This window comes from Pelecanus crispus, chromosome 4, assembly GCF_030463565.1.
Source record: "Pelecanus crispus isolate bPelCri1 chromosome 4, bPelCri1.pri, whole genome shotgun sequence".
Lineage (NCBI taxonomy): Eukaryota > Metazoa > Chordata > Aves > Pelecaniformes > Pelecanidae > Pelecanus > Pelecanus crispus.
The window spans coordinates 77,700,239-77,718,489 of NC_134646.1; the positions used below are offsets into that span (position 1 = coordinate 77,700,239).

The 18,251-nt window shown below is 36.9% G+C and overlaps 1 protein-coding gene across 1 annotated transcript in view; it reads left to right on the top strand.

The window, feature by feature from the left end:
- The window catches only part of POLN (DNA polymerase nu), a 102,478-nt gene that overhangs the window by 21,679 nt on the left and 62,548 nt on the right, over positions 1–18,251 (top strand). The window contains exons 10-14 of the mRNA XM_075709796.1: positions 694–777; positions 1,170–1,259; positions 4,455–4,511; positions 5,303–5,356; positions 5,590–5,655. Of these exons, the coding sequence (XP_075565911.1) occupies positions 694–777; positions 1,170–1,259; positions 4,455–4,511; positions 5,303–5,356; positions 5,590–5,655 (351 nt within the window). The remainder of the gene's footprint in view (positions 1–693; positions 778–1,169; positions 1,260–4,454; positions 4,512–5,302; positions 5,357–5,589; positions 5,656–18,251) is intronic.

The window sequence follows — 18,251 nt, forward strand, 5'->3', positions numbered from 1 at the left end:
TGGGTTTTCTAGTATTTTTATTATTATAAATATAACTAATGGTACATTTTGGGATACTTCCATGTTTACTTAGGCAAGCAAAAAAGACACAGTCATTTCATTAGCCTTGCCCCAGAATTGAGATTGCTTTACAAAATGCACAGGTCCTTTTGGGTTATGTGTTGTAGAGTAAAAATTGTAACGACTCTTTCTGCGCCTACAGTTATCAGTAACCGTCTTCCTGAGAAGTCATAGACATTTCTATCTCTCTTTGCAAATAAAATACTCTTTACAACTTACGTGTTCTGCGAGTTCTAAGTTTGCCATTTCCCTATTGATAAAAATAGCTGCAAGAGAAGCCTATTTTGTAGCATAAAATCTGACTAGATAATCATAGTGGTCTGACAGATTATTAATTTACCAGAATAATTTGCATAGCTCTGTTTCTCACAGATCTTCAGTAACCTAAATTATTTTCCCACAAATTTTGATACTTTTTACTACAGTAAATCCCCTTCCCAGATCATGATGATGTATAGATTAAAGAGTATATAAGCAATCTACTAAACCAAATGTTGATAGCCAGCAATGAGTACACACTATGAAGTACACTATTTTTAAATAGAAGTCCAATGTAGTTGTTAACCTAGGAAGTAGCAGATATTGAAGAAATTAATACTGTAAACAGAATAATTCTGATGTACTAATTTATAGTTGCGACTCAAAGAGCTTGAACAGGAAGCTCATCAAGTTGCTGGAGAACAATTCCTTTTGACCAGCAGTAGTCAACTCAGAGAGGTAGTATTTGTACTACTATTACTATGTAAGTTCTGTAAATTGTTATTGATACAGAAGAATTATAAAGCATTTAATATTGTCCTTACAACTTCACAATTCTTTTTCTTTCTAATGGTGGACATACCAGCTTTTCATAAATCTGGCAATGTTGGATAATCTGTATTTGTATTTACATAAATTATGCATTTGATTTTAGTAAATACATTACTTTTTCAGTAGCTCAGAAATAAAGATTTGATCTTTTCAGTTCTGTGTTAGTTCTCTTTGCTACAGTATGCTCTACTTTCCTTGAAATCTGTTTTCTAGACTTAAGTTCAGGCACCAAATTTTCCTTTCTGTTTCAGCACTTGAAACACTGAAACATTTCTCTTATGTATTTTTTCTTACTGTAGGTACTATTTGAAAAGTTACAACTGCACACACTGTGTGAGAAAGTTCACAGAACTGAAATACAACAACTTGTGTCCACCTCAGAAGTTGTGGTGAGATGGGGAGGGGTTTTAAAACCATCTTCATGATGCAGCAAAACTTCTACGTAATATCCCAGTGAAATTGTCATTTGTCTAAAGTTTTCCTAACGATCTTGATTTATTTTTGTATTGTACTAATCACACTTCATTTACTTATGCCAGAAATGAAAGTTGCACTCCATGATGGGGAATAAACAAACTAGCTACTGAAGCTAAACTTTAGCTATCAACCAGGGTTAAAAACTTTAGTACCACCATGCGTGTATGACCATCTTCCTCAAAGACAGGAGAATTTCTTACTGGCCAGATTTTGGTAGCTCAGTGCGACTGACTGGTTGAGTGAAAGAGGCCACTGGTGAAAGAAAAGACCATCGATGTAAAATCTGCTGGTGAAGGAAATAGCAACCCATACTTCCTCTTTCCCATCAGGAGATTTGGGCTAAAACCATGTTGTCATCTTTTTATGGATGCTTAACTCATTCATTCGTGCTAGGTAAAGAGGTCTGTAGGAAATTATTTGACACCTGTGGTTTGAATTGGGAATTGTCACTTTCTTCGTATGGTTCAGTGTTTTACTTGTGTGCACAAATATTCCTCAGGCTTTTTTTTTTTTTCCCTCTGTGGAGATGCTTGTCTTCAGTAAGAGTGGTTGCATTTGGAGTCAGATCTGCAGGATCTTGATAGAATCTTGTCCCCTTGGTGCAATAATGACCAAAAGGTTTAGATAATTTAATATGCCTATACAAGAGATCAAATTTATCTTCAGATTCAGTGCAGTAAATACTGTGCATATGAAGCTTTCCCAATTCGTTCTTCTGTTAGTGTTGGAGTAGATAATTTTCAGCAATGCAGATGTTCATGTGTGATCCCACACAAGTGCAGAAACCTGCCAAAAATATTTGTCTAAAAATGATGAAGTCAAGACCAAACTGCAGACTTCTTGGTAACTTGAGGCAAATGTGGATGCCCCTTCCTTTTCATAGAATCATTTAGGTTGGAAAAGACCTTTAAGATCATCGAGTCCAATCATTAACCTAACACTGCCAAGTCCACCCCTAAACCATGGCCCTAAGTGCCACATCTTACGCGTCTTTTAAATACCTCCAGGGATGGGGACTCAAACACTTCCCTGGGCAGCCTGTTCCAATGTTTGGTAACCCTTTTGGGGAAGAAATTTTTCCTAATATCCAATCTAAACCTCCCCTGGCATGACTTGAGGCCATTTCCTCTTGTCCTATCGCTTGTTCCTTGGGAGAAGAGACCAACACCCACCTCACTACAACTACACCCCCCACCTCAACTACAACCTCCTTTCAGGTAGTTGTAGAGAGCGATAAGGTCTCCTCTCAGCCTCCTCTTCTCCAGGCTAAACAACCCCAGTTCCCTCAGTCACTCCTCATAAGGCTTGTGCTCCAGACCCTTCACCAGCTTCATTGTCCTTCTTTGGACACGTTCCAGCACTTCAATGTCTGTCTTCTTGTGAGGGACCCAAAACTGGACACAGCATTCCAGGTGTGGCCTCACCAGCGCTGAGTACAGGGGAACAATCACCTCCCTGCTCCTGCTGGCCACACTATTCCTGATACAAGCCAGGATGCTGTTGGCCTTCTTGGCCACCTGGGCTCACTGCTGGCTCATGTTCAGCCGGCTGTCCACCAACACCCCCAGGTCCTTTTCTGCCAGGCAGCTTTCCAGCCACTCTTCCCCAAGCCTGTAGCATTGCATGGGGCTGTTGTGACCCAAGTGCAGGACCCGGCACTTGGCCTTTTTGAACCTCATACAGCTGGCCTTGGCCCATCCATCCAGCCTGTCCAGATCCCTGTGCAGAGCTTTCCTACCCGCAAGCAGATCAACACTGCTGCCCAAGTTGGTGTCATCTGCAACTTACTGAGGGTGCACTCAATCCCCACAACCAGATCATTAATAGATCATTTTGTTAAGAAAATAATAGTAATGGAATTCCTTCTTAGAAGAGAAGAAGCGTCTGTGTAGCTGCACCTGTTTCTGATTTGGTGCCACAATTGTATTGCTCTCGTTTACATGGGAGTTGAATCAACTCATTGCTGAGAATGAACACCTCTGAAGAAGGAAGAAAGCTAGTATTTCTTTCTCATGTGTGAAAGAGGAAATTCAACTTTTGGGCCAAGTGTCTGAACTACCAGATACGATCTCTGAGGTAATGTCAACAGCATAGCCATAAAACCCACATGCTACTCAAGCTGAAGGAGGTTTCATAGATCAAACAGGTAATCTTGGAGAGTGACAGAGAGCCTTGGGAGATGGGAGGGGTCAGTGAAATAGAATGCATGTCATCTTCTTGTGGGAACATAAGATTTGTTGCAGTAATCAAAGCAATGCTTTTATCTAGTCGAGTACTCTCTTTCCAACAACTGCTGAGACTTGGTTATTTAGAGAAAGGTGGGCTGAAACCTTGTAATAGATAGATAAATACTAGATAATTAATCTTGACATGTTGTCTCTCCCCGGTAGCAAGAAAAAACTTATGCTTTTAAATCTCCATTCTGGTACAGTTGCATCTGTTTTTCACCTTGAACTGTTGTAGTTCCACATATTTTTGTGGCACTTAAATATCCAATCTCTGTTGTAATAATTTTATTCTTTTTCTTAACAAAATTTTATGGCAATTTACAATCAAAGTAATTAGAAATAGGCTTTCTTTTATTGCTTTTGTATTTGACAATTTCAATTTTTCTTGAAGGTCTCCTGCAACTTGTATTAGGGGATGAACAGGAGAAATTCTGTTGGATTTTGTGTGTGTGTATAAATATGTATGTGTGTATATATGTATTATTTTGTATACTTTTATCATGTTCTCTCTTGCATTGATGCTGTCTAGCACAAAAAATAAACAAAGGACCATATGTACCCCCCACTCCATGCCCCAGTGTTTTCAGAGTTGTTGTGGAAGGATTTTTATGTCTGCATGTCTTTTTGTCCCTGTCTGGGACAGGAAGGGAAATGAAATGGGAAGGGGTAATCTCCAGCCCTCCTGCTGAAGGCAGGGAAGAATGAAGGCTTCCTTGGGCCTAGGGCGAGATTGCTTGAAGGACATTATTCTTTAGCCAGTGTTTTGTCCGTTCAGCTTGGCGAGAAAATTTCTTCCTCCAAAACTTATTCTGTTAAGATTGTTAAATAATATGACTTAACAGAAAAGTATACCAGTAATTCACATTCTTTATTTTGCAGCTAAGTAAGTTGCAAGATCTTCATCCTTTGCCGAAGATAATTTTAGAATACCGTCAGGTGAGCTGATACTTTTCACATAATATTGTTGCACTGAAGCAAAATTAGCAAGAAAGATAATATATTCTCAGCTAAATAAATAAAAGTTGTCTCTAATGTAAGTTCATTCAAATATTCATTTAAATTTTGAAGTTGTAGGTATTCTTGAGAGTTTTTAAATTTCATGTTTATATTTCTGTTTTGCACTATGTTAGATTATAGCTAGCAAACAACTCTGTTGCAAAAACAATTGGAAAACTTCACTGTTAAATTTGTCTAGTGCTGTAAAGCATAGTCTTAGGGCAAAACATTTATTTTTTGAGTTCTGAAGAAATAGTCTGCAGAAAGTGAAGGAGATAACTAGTTATGGGTTTTCTTAGGTGACGAGCCGACTGAAAATCCAAAATGACCTAGTTAGTCTGCTCTCACACTTAATGTTTGGGTTTTCAGTGGATGGGTTTCCAAGATTTAAAAAAAAAAAAAAAAAAAAAAGCATGGTGTGGGTTTTTTTGTGTGTGGCTCTTTTGTGTAGTTTATTACCTGGGGATATAAGCTGTAAAAGAATGAATTCCAATAGTTCATTTACTAGTATCTGCAAAGACCTGGCTTTAGGGTATAACTGAGCACTTACCTAACCTATGGTAATAGGTCAAGCTGTTAGCAAGTATACATCCATTATTTACTAAGATAAAACTGTCTTTTCAAAAAAGTCTACAAAACAAATGAATACGCATTTGGAAATTAAGATCTTAAATTTGAAAAATCTCTTATTTTTATAAATAAGCATTTATCTAAGTTTTTATGTAATTTAGGTTCATAAGATGAAATCAACTTATGTGGATGGACTGCGAACGTGCATGAGAAAGGTATAGAAATATAAAAAGTAGCTTGTAAAATACGGTATTTCAAAAAATCATAAAAGGATGTGAAATGATTGCAGTGTTTACAGTTTAAGAACTTTTATATATGGAAAATTATAAACTACTTTTTGATTTTGTAGTCCTGATTGCAGTAAGTTTTTACTACTGATACTTACATTAATACAATTTAGATGTATGTCTTCATCCTTTTCTTTTTGGGGATTTTTACTTGACTACAGGGATTTATTTCCTCTACCTGGAATCAGACAGGAACTGTGACTGGCAGACTTTCAGCTAAATGTCCAGTAAGTGAGCCTGTTAGAAGATTTATATATATTTTAATTAGAATGAAAAATTAATATTATTTACCTAAAATATGTAATATTTTTAACACATTAAATGTTTGTTTTCATCTAAGTCTAGCAGTTGCCATATTATATGTAAATGGTGGACAGAAAAAGCTTATTAAATGGGTGTGTAACTCTAGAACATTTATTCTTATGAATATTTTCTGTTACCTGTGGATCAGAATTTAATAATATTCCCTGAAGTTTACCTGAAGTAGAGGGGTAGAATTGTGAGCCGTGCATGTACCCTCTAGACTTCCACTGAATACTTCTTTGTAATGAATTCCTGGTGTTCATGAACCACTCCTTGTAAAGGATCGGTGAGCCCTGGAAGGTACCCTGGGGATTATGGAAAAAAGGAAGCTCTTTTCTTCTGGAATTTGGCTTCAGGCCTCATAGCAGCAAAGGGCTAAGCTGGCTACGCTGTTGCTCTGGAAGTCTTGCCAGATGCTTATATGGCTGTGGCACTTGGGCTCTGTGCTTCCTCCCTTGTCTTTGGCTATAACAGTCTCCGTGTACGTGCTTGCGGCTGGAATGTGTTTTATTTGACTTTCTGGAGTGCTAGAGATTTGGGGTTATTTTGCCAAAATGGCCTTTTTAAGGGCATATTTGAATATATTTTATTATACCATTTTACTTAGAGTTTAGGGAGCATACTGACCTTTGACTGTAGGGACGGGTGAGGGCTTTTGTGTTCCACTTCTCTCGCAGCCCATAGCTGCGTGGATGAGAGTGCAGGACCCGGTGTGGGAGGAGACAGGGTTGCAGACCGCTTCGGGGGCTCAAGTCAAGGCGTAAGCGGGGGAGTAGCAGTAGAAAAGTACTGACTACCTACCTGTGGAAATGTTCCATTTGGTTTAGTCATGGTCTTTCTTAGCAAAGACCTGTGGGAGAGGGGGAATAGATGCAGAAGTGGGCCTTGGCTCATGAAGGCTTGAGGCAATCCACGAGGCCATTGTCCTTTTAACTTGTGCCCAAAAGTATTGTCAGTTCTTATCCGTGCAGGTTTGAGTACTGCTTATCTGTCCGTGCAGGTACTAGCCTTAAGCTTCGTGGCTACAAATGGCATTAGAAGCTTTCTGCCGTCTTGGGAGAAAGGCCATGGTCTTCCACAGCTCTAGGAGCAGAGATGCTAGACATAACGGTTATGTTGTGACCACTTTGCATGGGTGGGCTCATGTGGCTGCTTGCAAGTCCTGAGTGGTGTGGTGACTTTTGGAGTTCCAGCAGAAACCTGTCCTGGGAGGCTCTCATCCTCACAATACAGGTGACTTCCTTAGCTCTTTTTTTACCTATCTTACCTACATATTTCCATACAATTTGTCATCAAACAGTTGATAGGAAGTGCTTGTGCTTTTTGCTGAGTAAAAAACCAGTGTCTAGCATTCTGAATTAACAATGGCATTGAGGAGTGTTACTGCTGCTCCTGCTTCTCATGCACCCAGATGGGGGAAAGAATGGAAAAGATGATCATGAAGGTCACCGTTTGCCAAATATTCTGATGTGATGCACTGGCTTTTACAAGTCCGAGCTGAACAGACAACTGTCTTGAACAACCACATACAATGCAGGGTGACCTTTGGCCCATCGTGCTAAAAGTGACGTGAAATCCACTTTTCTTAAAGGTTGTTTTTCTCCAAAATAATGCTGCTAAAGTTAGCATCCAGTGTTGTCTAAGGCTGGCTTTTCCTTGTACGGAAAAACATTGGCATGGCTTTTTTTGTGTGAAATGTTTATGGAACTTACACCATATGTTTCGGAATCATTTATTGATATAGAAGATATACTGCAGTGCCCAGTCACTTTACTAAGTGTTAAAGGATTGGGAAGATTCTTGCCAGAAATCATAAATATTGTAGATGTTTTTGCAGTTACTATGCTGTTATGTCAAATTTTAGCTGAATATTTGTTGAAGTAGTTTATTTTTAACTGTTTTAAAATGCTTTAAGGAGTGATTAAAGCAAAAGATAAGTGTCAATCAGATAAAGTCAGAATTCAAATAGAAAAAACATCCTGTTTGCTGCAGTGGTTGCGGGAGATGGGGTTCCAAACAAAGGTTTCTTTATCTTTTGTTTGTTTTGTAAAGGTAATAGATCTATCTGTCCTCTTTCCTTTAAGGGGGGATTTACTCATAGGTTTAAGGTGAAATGACCAGACATTAGGTACAGAGCAGGATTTCTTTTTCGGATAAACTCTTCTGTGAACTTCTTTCAGTCAGATCCACATCCAATGTATGGATGATGTATATTTTTGGCTTTATGTGGGTTTGTCTCAATAGATAAACTTATTCACATGAATTTTTATGACTTCTGTGTTGCAGCAACTTAGAGGAGATTTCTTGGTAGAACTTTACTTCAGTGGCTCTCCATGTATACATCTGTTTTAGTTTAACTGTACACTCCATTTCTTCTCATTTGGTTTCTTCTACAATATATGTGCTGCATAATTAATGCATTTTTCACAAATAACAAAGTGTTATATAATTGTCGTGGTTTAGCCCCAGCCAGCAACTAAGCACCACACAGCCGCTCGCTCAGTCCCCCTGCCCCGGTGGGATGGGGGAGAGAATTGGAGGAGTAGGAGTGAGAAACACTCCTGGGTTGAGATAAGAACAGTTTAATAATTGAAATAAAGTAAAATAGTAGTGATGATAATAATAATATAATAATGATAATAATAATAATATACAAAGCAAGTGATGCACAATGCAATTGCTCACCACCCTCTGACCGATGCCCAGCCAGTTCCTGAGCAGCGATCGCTGCTCCCCGGCCAACCCCCCCCAGTTTCTATACTGAGCATGATGCCATATGGTATGGAATAGCCCTTTGGGCAGTTTGGATCAACTATTCTGGCTGTGCCCCCTCCCAGTTTCTTGTGCCCCTGGCAGAGCATGGGAAGCTGAAAAGCCCTTGACTAGCATAAGCAGTACTTAGCAACAACTAAAAACATCAGTGTGTTATCAACATTCTTCTCCTACTAAATCCAAACCACAGCACTATGCCTGCTACTAGGAAGAAAATTAACTCTATTCCAGCCAAAACCAGGACAATAATAATATACTACATCATTAACCAGGGACACGTTTGATATTGTAGTCTCCTGCTATAGCATATTAAGTATTTGCTACCCTATGAGAACCTGCGTATCGGAAACTCAGATGTAAATATAAAATAATTTGACTGAAGAATTTTAGGGTTTGTGATATATCCACAGGCTAGTTATTTTTTCCACTCTGTGATGGATTGCTTATGACTATTGGGGGCGTTAATTAGGTTTATTATTTGAATATATTATTTTAATTAATTTTTTATAAATATATTAGTCTTGTCTACATTAGGATACTCCTTTATTATATTGCTCATAGATAACTTTCCTAGTAAATATATTTATTACATTCATAAAGACTTGTTTATGTTCTCTAAACCTACCTTGAAATACCACTTTTTAGCCTTTCACCTTTTAAATCAAAAATAAGTCATGGCAGAGGTGGAAAGGCATAGAACTAATTAAGATTAAGCCTCTTTTAGAATGAACAGAGAGAAACCCTAACTGGAGATGTAAAGATCGCATATAATTGGATATTATAATTTGGTTTAAGATGTAAAGTTCAGTGCTAGAATATTCTGTATTAAGGTTTCTTTCCTCCAGGCTTCTGCAGCAGAGAGAACTGAAATGCTACTAATGAGTTTACACTTCTGTACTTCAGAAGGTGTTTGTATCATTAAACTAAAAAGCATAAAGCCGTGGGCTTCAGGGGGCATTTCCTTCCTTTTAGTATCAAAAAGTTATGCTGAAGATAAATAAAATTTTTTATCTTCTCAGACCAAATGAAAAAAAAAAAAAAGCCTTCGTATTTCTCCCCAGGAAAAATGCTTTTACCAGCTTGTCCAAAAAGGCAAAGAAATAAAATAATTTAACCTGTAAATCAAAGAAGCTTGTTAGCCTTTAATTTGGAAAGAAGGAATGTAATTTGAAAGAGAAGCTAATTAGGGTATGTTGAATGTTAATGTGCTCAAAGAAGGACCATAAAAAACCTGAAATATTGAATATACCTTGGTCTCTCTAACAGATATAAGTAACATTTTCTGATAGTGAATGCATGATCAAGAATTGCATGCTTGTTTGTTAGAAAATGTGTGTTACTTATAGTGTTTGGAATATGAACAATAAATTACCCATCTGGTTTTCATTCTAATGGGAGAGACAATCTCTTGAAGTAGAGATCCCTCTGAGCAATTGCCATCAAAAATGAGTCTGTTCTGTCAATTAACTTAGCAAACCAGTCTTTCTGATTATCCACACTGTATCTGTATTACTTCCCTTCTGGGCTATCTTCCGGAGTGAATGGACTAATTCTCTCTGAGATAAAACTCAAATGTAGTTTTGGAATAGTTTTGGGATCGTTTATGGACAGTGTGGGTGAGATGCTGCCTGTTTGTCTTCCTTTCATAACACTATGCAGCAGGTTTTACATCCTTAGCATACCCACATGCGCACACCAAGCAAGGCAGACTGTCAGACTCGTGCTATCAAAACTGTTGTGACAGCTCTCAAATCTCAGGCATTTTGTCCCAGGCCTCATTAAGGCTACATGGTGATCTGTGATACTACCAGTACTCTTTCTGAAAGTTTATAGTCTGTAGTCACAATTAGATTCCGGCACAAACAGGAAGTTCTACAAGGTATTTCAATAGTGGTGAGCTGCTGTACAAATTGTGTCCTGTTTTTCCCCCTGTCCCTTTCCTTCACAGCTTTTAGAAGGCTTTGGCAGAAGAGATGCAATATAAGGACCCAGACACCAAGTCTGGGAGCAGGGATGTGATCACATCATCTTTTTTTTTTTCCTTCTTTTTTTTTTTTTTTCTTTTTTTCCCCCTTCAGAAATGAACCAATGCCTAGCTACTTTTGAAACTGCCCTATTAGGAATATATTTTTTGTAAACTTGTTTTTGTACAGTGTCCTACTGAAATGACTTTTGACTTAAAATGGACAGATGGTATGTGTCTCACATTTGCATTGATCTCACTTGAGTGTGTTTTCTATTTTTTTTAAAAAAGTGCATTGATTGGAAAGCACTGGGGCTAGAGGCAAGTCAGATATTACAGATTCATATAAAACATCTTGTCAAAAGTTTTCTATAACGTCATCTAGGCTAGCAAAATAATTTTCAAGTAAGTGTGCTCTGATGTGGGCTTCACTAAAATAATGGTAGAATGTCTTAACAGAGATGAGAATATCTATGCATTTTCTTGGACCTTTGCATCAAAGCAATTTATTGTCATATTTTCTAGTCAATACAAGCAACTGTCACTCAGATGAGCTGATATGCTATTAGAGAAAGTCAGAGCGTGCATGACGTTTATTATGGTTGGTCTGTGTTCTCTGAGTATCTCTTGCATTCAGAATGTATTTTTGTGCCACGATTCTTTTCGGTCTATTTATTCCAATACTCTTGAGTCATATGCTGATTATGACTAATAACACTAAAATAGTATCTCATTTTGTGAGTATTTAGTTTTGATGTTTTTAAAATCTCTTCTGTTGTTGCTTTTTTTTATTTGAGGTATATTTTAGCGAAGGCTTTAGCATTTAGAGAAACTGTATTTACAATGTTGGAGACAGAAGTTCTCTACTTCCTCTCTTTCTTCCTCACTCATCATAGTTTTTGTTTCATGATAGGGAAATTTTACTTAAAAATGAGTGAATGAGCATACTGAGAAGATTTTAGTTCAGTTGCATTCATGATAAAAATTTACACTATGTTAACATTACAATAGGATGTTCTTAGTTATTCGTATGACAACTACAGTATGAAAAGTCACTGTTAGTCGTATCATAACGCTCATGTCTGATGCTCCAGAACATCATCGTGTTAATTTAATATGCAAATGCAGAAATAAGGTTTCTGCATCATAGACCTTTGTTCTCTTAGCATTTTGAGTGCACATAGTATCCTGTTCTATGATATATACATCTCTTTAGCATTCTCTGTAGTAATGCTCCTAATTTGTATAAATTCATTAATCTCACAGTGAGTGTGGTGTATCCAATACATGGACTACATTTTATAGCATAATGTTTTCCATTTGGCTCAGTAAAGCTCAGAGCATCATCTGGGCTGTAATTCTGTAGTAACAAGAGCAATTCAATCATGTATATAACTTCTCTTCTATTTGGAATAACCTTTGTGTGTATAATTGTTCCATGTGTTACTTAAAGAAAGATAATGTGTAGCCAGTATAAATCTGCTTCTATGCAGTAATCAACATACAAATGCTTGCATTTTATTTATGCAGGATAAGATAGGGAGTCTGTCATTATTTCTTCTACAAACTAAACATAAGCACAGAAATATAGAGAGCAATTAAAATGAACAGCTCAAAAATGAAAGATTCTATACAACTCAGAATAATTCAGCTAAAGTATTTTTAGCACATTATGAAATATTGACTGTGGAGGCTGAATTTCTCCTTCACTCTCCTTTATTTTCTGGCAAAAAGCTCCTCAGAGAAGCTTAGACTTGTAGAAATGGGAGAAACAAGTTCCTGTAAAATTTTCCTGTGCTAGAGAGATGATGGCACTGCATGCTTCCACTTGTTCCATTAAAATTTGAAGATACTACATTTAAATACACTATGTATAAATTAAATTGTCAGCACTTGAGTGCCTACTGCTGTTAAGTAGCGGGGCTTTGTTAAGGTAGTTGGTTATGTGCTGATTTATTTTATCCTTTGAGTGGCCTTTGCCAGCAATGTTTTGGGAACGCTGCAGGTAGAAGCCAAAGCTATGCACTGATCATGTTTTAGAAATCCATGCTGGAATATAGCTAGTGCTACTGCCAGGTTATTTTTCTCTAATATGAATGTGAGTGGAGCACATAGCTAACAAGAAACAAAATTAGCATCATCTCTGATCGCAACAACTGTTTTTTTAGCTATGTAGCTTTCACTACCTTACAAATTAAAAGGTGTTTTAAAGTGAAGTAATTATAGTAGTATCTATTACTTAGAGTATTCTGTTACAGGAGTTAATCCATACACTGTGTTTTAAGTCTGATTCCATGTAATTTTAGAATAGTTTAAGAGTAATGTTAGCATGGTATTTTGGTTTCAAGAAACAAGTAGTGCTATTCACTTGTAGTCTGTCACAATCTTCATTCCTTCGTTCTTCCACTGTTTATCCATACAAACTTCAACTCCTGGCTGAGCACTTTTCTTATGCTTGGAATTGGCATATGCTAGCATCCCCTGAAATCTCAGTGTGGTCACAGTCGTCGTACCTCTGTACTGAGGAGTTTAATAGAGCCCATGTCCTACTGAGTTCATTTTCACTGTCCTCATCCATAAGACAGTTGCTCAGATCGAATCTTTAGCAATGTGCAGAAGCACGTGTATGATCTTTATATTAGTTTAAATATATGTGTGCCTATTTGTTATGAATTTGTCTGTTGGTACCTCTTGTGAGTTGATTAAGATTTTAGAAATTCTGCTTGAAGATTTTTTTATTCTTCATATGAAGTATTCCATTAGTGGAATTTTTATATATACACTTTTAGGAAATACTCAAAGCTTGGAGACATGTTTTGAGAGGAGAAGTAAAAAAAACCCAAAACCTCAGGCACACAAATTATGTCTTGTCTTCCAAGCTCTCAAAAGTGAGAGGTGTTAGCATATTACTCTAATGGCTGAACTCCTTTTTGCAAGAACAAAATATAGTCTAATTCTGATCTCAGCATAGGTTTCATTATGTTTTAACATAACAAAAGTATTTAAATAGTTTATTTTGCTATACAGTGTTCTTCTGCTGTACATTGTTCTTCTCCCATTCTGTATTTTAGTCAGCAAAAATTACTTCAAAAAAATCTGAGAGTTCTGACAAGACAAAAAATGGAGGAGACAGAAATGAAGAATGATAAAAAGAGAATGGATTATAGGGGAAGATCAAAACTTAGGTACAACAACAGAGACTTCCTGTCTTGGATGGTCCAGTTTTCAGACAGTACTGATTTTCAAAAGCTTTGTCATTGGCATCCCCAAGAATTTCAGGAAAATTATCTCTGTAGCTCTACATCCCTATTACATTCAGCTTTCTCTGCTGACAGTTCTTTTTTTCTGTCAATGAGTGGAAAATTTACCAATTCTTTATTTCCTCAGCATCCTTTCATAAAACCTCAGGAAATTTCACCCAGAGTTTTGAAGTTGGATGTGCTGTCTCAGGTTTGGAACAACAACAAAATAGTCGTTTGTATAAGGGTCACTGAAGATAGACAGAATATGACGAAGTCACCTTGCTGACTCCCACCTGACCTTGTTGTCCTTAGTTCTCCTGTACTAACACAATCATCTGCTGGCTGTGGCTCTTAGGAACTTACAGTTAAGGACCACTTCTGTCAAATCACAAATTGTCCTTTCCTCACTGTGAGCAAAGAAAGAGACATTGGTTATTTAGGTTTCCTTTAACTCCTTCAATCAGCCTCCTGTTCGCAGTCTTTTGTAGCCTTTTAAGAGGAATTCCCTGCTAACATATGCTCAGTAAATTTCTCAGTATGTGGAACAATCTTGTTTGAGATGCTAAATTTTACCCTTTTGTAAAACAACTGTTACATTTTTTCTTTAGAAAGTAAAAACCTCCAGTCGGGAAATCTTGTAATTTTGCATGTGTTTAAAGGCCTAGTATTTGTACCTTTGGGCAATATTCCCTTGACACTGTTTACTTTAAAGCTGTAATATACAGCTAATATACAACTAGTACAATATTTACTAGCTCCAGTTGCCACTCAAGGGGTTGTTATCTCTATGCCTTAGCACTGTTTTTTCACCAAAACCAAATCATACCTTCTTGGAGTTCATCCCAGAGTTTAATAGCCTCTCTTATTAATGAACATTAGTTTAACAGAGCTTATGTTCTGAGTGTAATTTTCTGTCAGGAAAATGAAATGAAATGAGTAATTAAATTTAGTCAGTTTATATATGGGAAACAAAAGCAGTCTTTGTCTCTTTGAAAGATGCATAAAGCTGCGTATATACAAACTCCCTCGCTTGCTATGCAAAGCTTAGTGATCTGTCAGTATATAATGCAGCATCTGGGCTGAACCCATGATTAGACAAAATAATTTCTCACGGAACATGACAAATCAATGTTAGTAAAATAAATTATTTTTTGTTATTTTAAAAATCACTCATCGAGTCCTTTCTCAGGTGCTGCTACAACATTATTACCTGAGGTCATTGTCAGCCTACATTTCGAAGAATATGGCAGAAAGAGGATTAGTCATAGGAAATCAAATACTATTCTTATGGCCAACTCTCTAAAGTAAGAAATTGGTAGTTTTGGTTCCCCTTTTCCTCTTCCCTTGTATTCACTTTGAAAGCTGCCTAAGCTTGTGGGAAGGTAGTGAATTACTTTTAAGTCTCCCACTTGACTGACATCTAAAACCTTGATAATTTTGTGCTGGTGGATAAGGCAAGAAGGGAATGCATTACCTTTGAATGATTGTTCACTGCTGAAAAGCAGTAGCTAGTCCCAAAATTAAGAAATTCCTTACTAGAAGTCTGTATGATTCTGTGTTTTTTGACAAGGAAAATAGATGTCTTAATTTTTAACCAGCCACTAGGTGGCAATTGCAGACAAGTCAAGATTTGCTTAGGAATGCATGTACACATACATACCAGGCTGGTATTGCTATGGTGACCTTGTTATTTTCATATTTTCTCTATTTATTGAACTACATGCTGTATTTTAAAAATTAGATCTTCAGACTGTCTTGGAATTGTGTCTTGTATAGAAGTCACAGAGAATAACTGTTTATTCCTTTACAATAATAAATAAATGCTACGGACAATAATTAAATACGGTGATTTTCCAAAGGAGAAATCATGACTTTTTTTTTTTCCTGCTGTGTAATTTCTCATGAGTGAGTTGCCACCAACTTTGGAGGTGCCAGACAAATTGAGTGAATTTGATGTTGTGAGTGCCCTCAGGACTCCAAGTCTTGTTCTGCATTGCAAGAATACTACTCTGAGAAGTGTGCAGTTTTCCTCACTATTTCTCCCACAGCTTTGGCCTTTAACAAAGGAGGAAGCAGAGTGTTGATGGTTAAGGAAGTAGCTCTCTGAACCTGTGCTTACCTTTCTTCTCAAATTGATTGACTGAGTTATGAGAGCACAATTTATCAATAGGTGTAGTCCTGTGTAGAGCAAGAAAAGGCAACTGAAAAAGAAGGAAAAGGAGTGAGAAAACTTTGAAGAAGCAAATAAACAGGTGAAAAACTCCACTACAAGAATAAAAAGAAAAAAGTAATTAGAGATATAGAATATAAAGCTCAAAGGAGTTGTCATCTATCTATCTTTCTGTCTATCTATTATCATTGTAATGAAGTCTGGTCTTGCAGACCAAGTAATGCTTCTGCTCCAAAAGTAGTAGTACAGTGCTAGTCATCAAACAGATGCCATGAATTCAAAAGATTACTTTGTGTTTCATTGTGTAGAGCTGAGTTGCTCAAAGAGAACAGTTGTGGCCTAATTATTTTCATAAACTTTCTGGAGAAGAAGGTAGTAAGAGAAACTCCAGAAACTTTTGGACTTATAATGCTTCTGTTTTTGCTGGAGTGCTACATTTCATGAGATAAACTAGAATTTCACTACTCTGAACTTCTTTCAAACAGAAGAGAAAATCTGTGTTTTTCTCAAGTATTAGGAAATAATTCATTTCCTGAAGCAACAGCTATTAAAGTAATTAAATCTGACAAGATCACAGTCCCAGTAAATATTCTCGCTTATAAGGAATGAAGCTAGTTTTTGCTATTTGCTGGCATTGGTAGCCACAGTAAAACAGTATTTAATTCCTCTGTTGTCTTATTTTGCTCTAGTGTTTGGCACAATGCTTCACTGTAACAGCAGGTGGATTAGTTGCCACATCAAAGGATATATACTTTATAACTTTACCTGGTGTAACTGTTTCCTTATATCTGTTCAGTCTAACTCCATGGCTGTTTTTGATCTTCCCTCCTGACACATCCATACGGTATACATTTATGAATGGATAGATACTCTTATCTCAATAGTAAGCTTTGTCTCTGTTCTTATTTTTAAACATGTCCTTAGATCAGTGCAGGAATTAATCAGAATGAAGTGTCCGTAGAGTAGTCTGTGGGATCCACGTCCATGCATTCCCATTTAGTTCAGTAACTTACTGTTGAGGTTTTTCTTGTTCTCTTCCCTGCAGTTTGTAGGTCTTCAGAGAGGCAAATTCCAGATATTTAGAAATGCAGATCTGAGCAGTTAGTAGATTAATGAGCCGTTTTCTAGTAAAAAAGGATATACATATAGCTATAGATGCATTGGTATACATATATCGACATCTACTCCTAGGGAGTTACCAGGTTGACTGAGGTTATTTGCTCAAAAAATAGCAATTTATGCTACTGAAAATGTATATGGAAAGGAGGAGAGACGTATGGTTAGCTCAATCAATATAAATAACTGAAAGGGGAATTTAGCATAGGAAATATGATCAACAGCCCTACTTGACATAGAGTAAGAAATAATTAAAATGCACCACCAGCCTCTGTGATTAGGTGAAGTCTAACTATACTGACTTCAGAGGTAATTTATCCAACATATATCTGCATACTGTAATCCTTTGAAAGAACCAAAATAACATACTGGTTTTTAACCTATGAAGGAATCAAAAATCAGTTTCAAATGTAGATGTAGAATTTTGGATACCAAAAATAGAAAGCTCAACAGAAAGTGTAACTGATTGAGAATTAACTCATCAAACTGGGAACTGTATATTATTTGTTGGATTTTGATTAGGTTTTGTTTTCATTGATAATTCTACTCTTCTTTGATGCAACAACTTTCCTTATGAATTTTTGCAAGGCTTGAATGCTTTATGAGAAAGCTGTGTTTGTGAGGCTCTAACAGACATCAGAAGTCCATCAATTCTGAGTCTCCTTGTCAAAATGAAGTCTGTCATTGTTTCTGAATGGCTCTGTATACAGAAGGTAACAGCATAGGCAAGAATCTATACTGTCTTCACCTGAAACAACAGACAAAAGTAGAACAACTTTTAATAGCAGTATTTTCAGAACCAAGAAAACAGATTTCTAACTTGTGCTAAAACATCAGAGTAAGGAATGCATTCAGGATAATCAGTCAGGACAAATTATAGTGGCAAAAAAATCAGATTATGGAGGTAGGAGGAAAGAAATCACCAGCCTGCTTTTCAACATGTACAGTTTTAATCTACTGTTCCTGGTGAGATTTTTCTTTCTTTCCTGCCATGTCAATGCTCCCTCCTTTTCCAGCATGATGTTTTCAGAAGAGTTTAAAAAACAGTAATTCAGCAACCATCTAGATGCTGGGAAAATTTGTCGGGTAACTGAAATTGTAAAAGAGATGATGAATTGATGGAGTGCTAGGTCCTTGTGTGGCAGGTCCACTACCAAAGAAAGGTGTCAGCTTTGGACACACAGGAAAAAGAGAGCCAGTCTGCGCTTATCGTACCCATGACTTTAGTGCAGATCAGATTCAGTGCTTTTTTGTTTT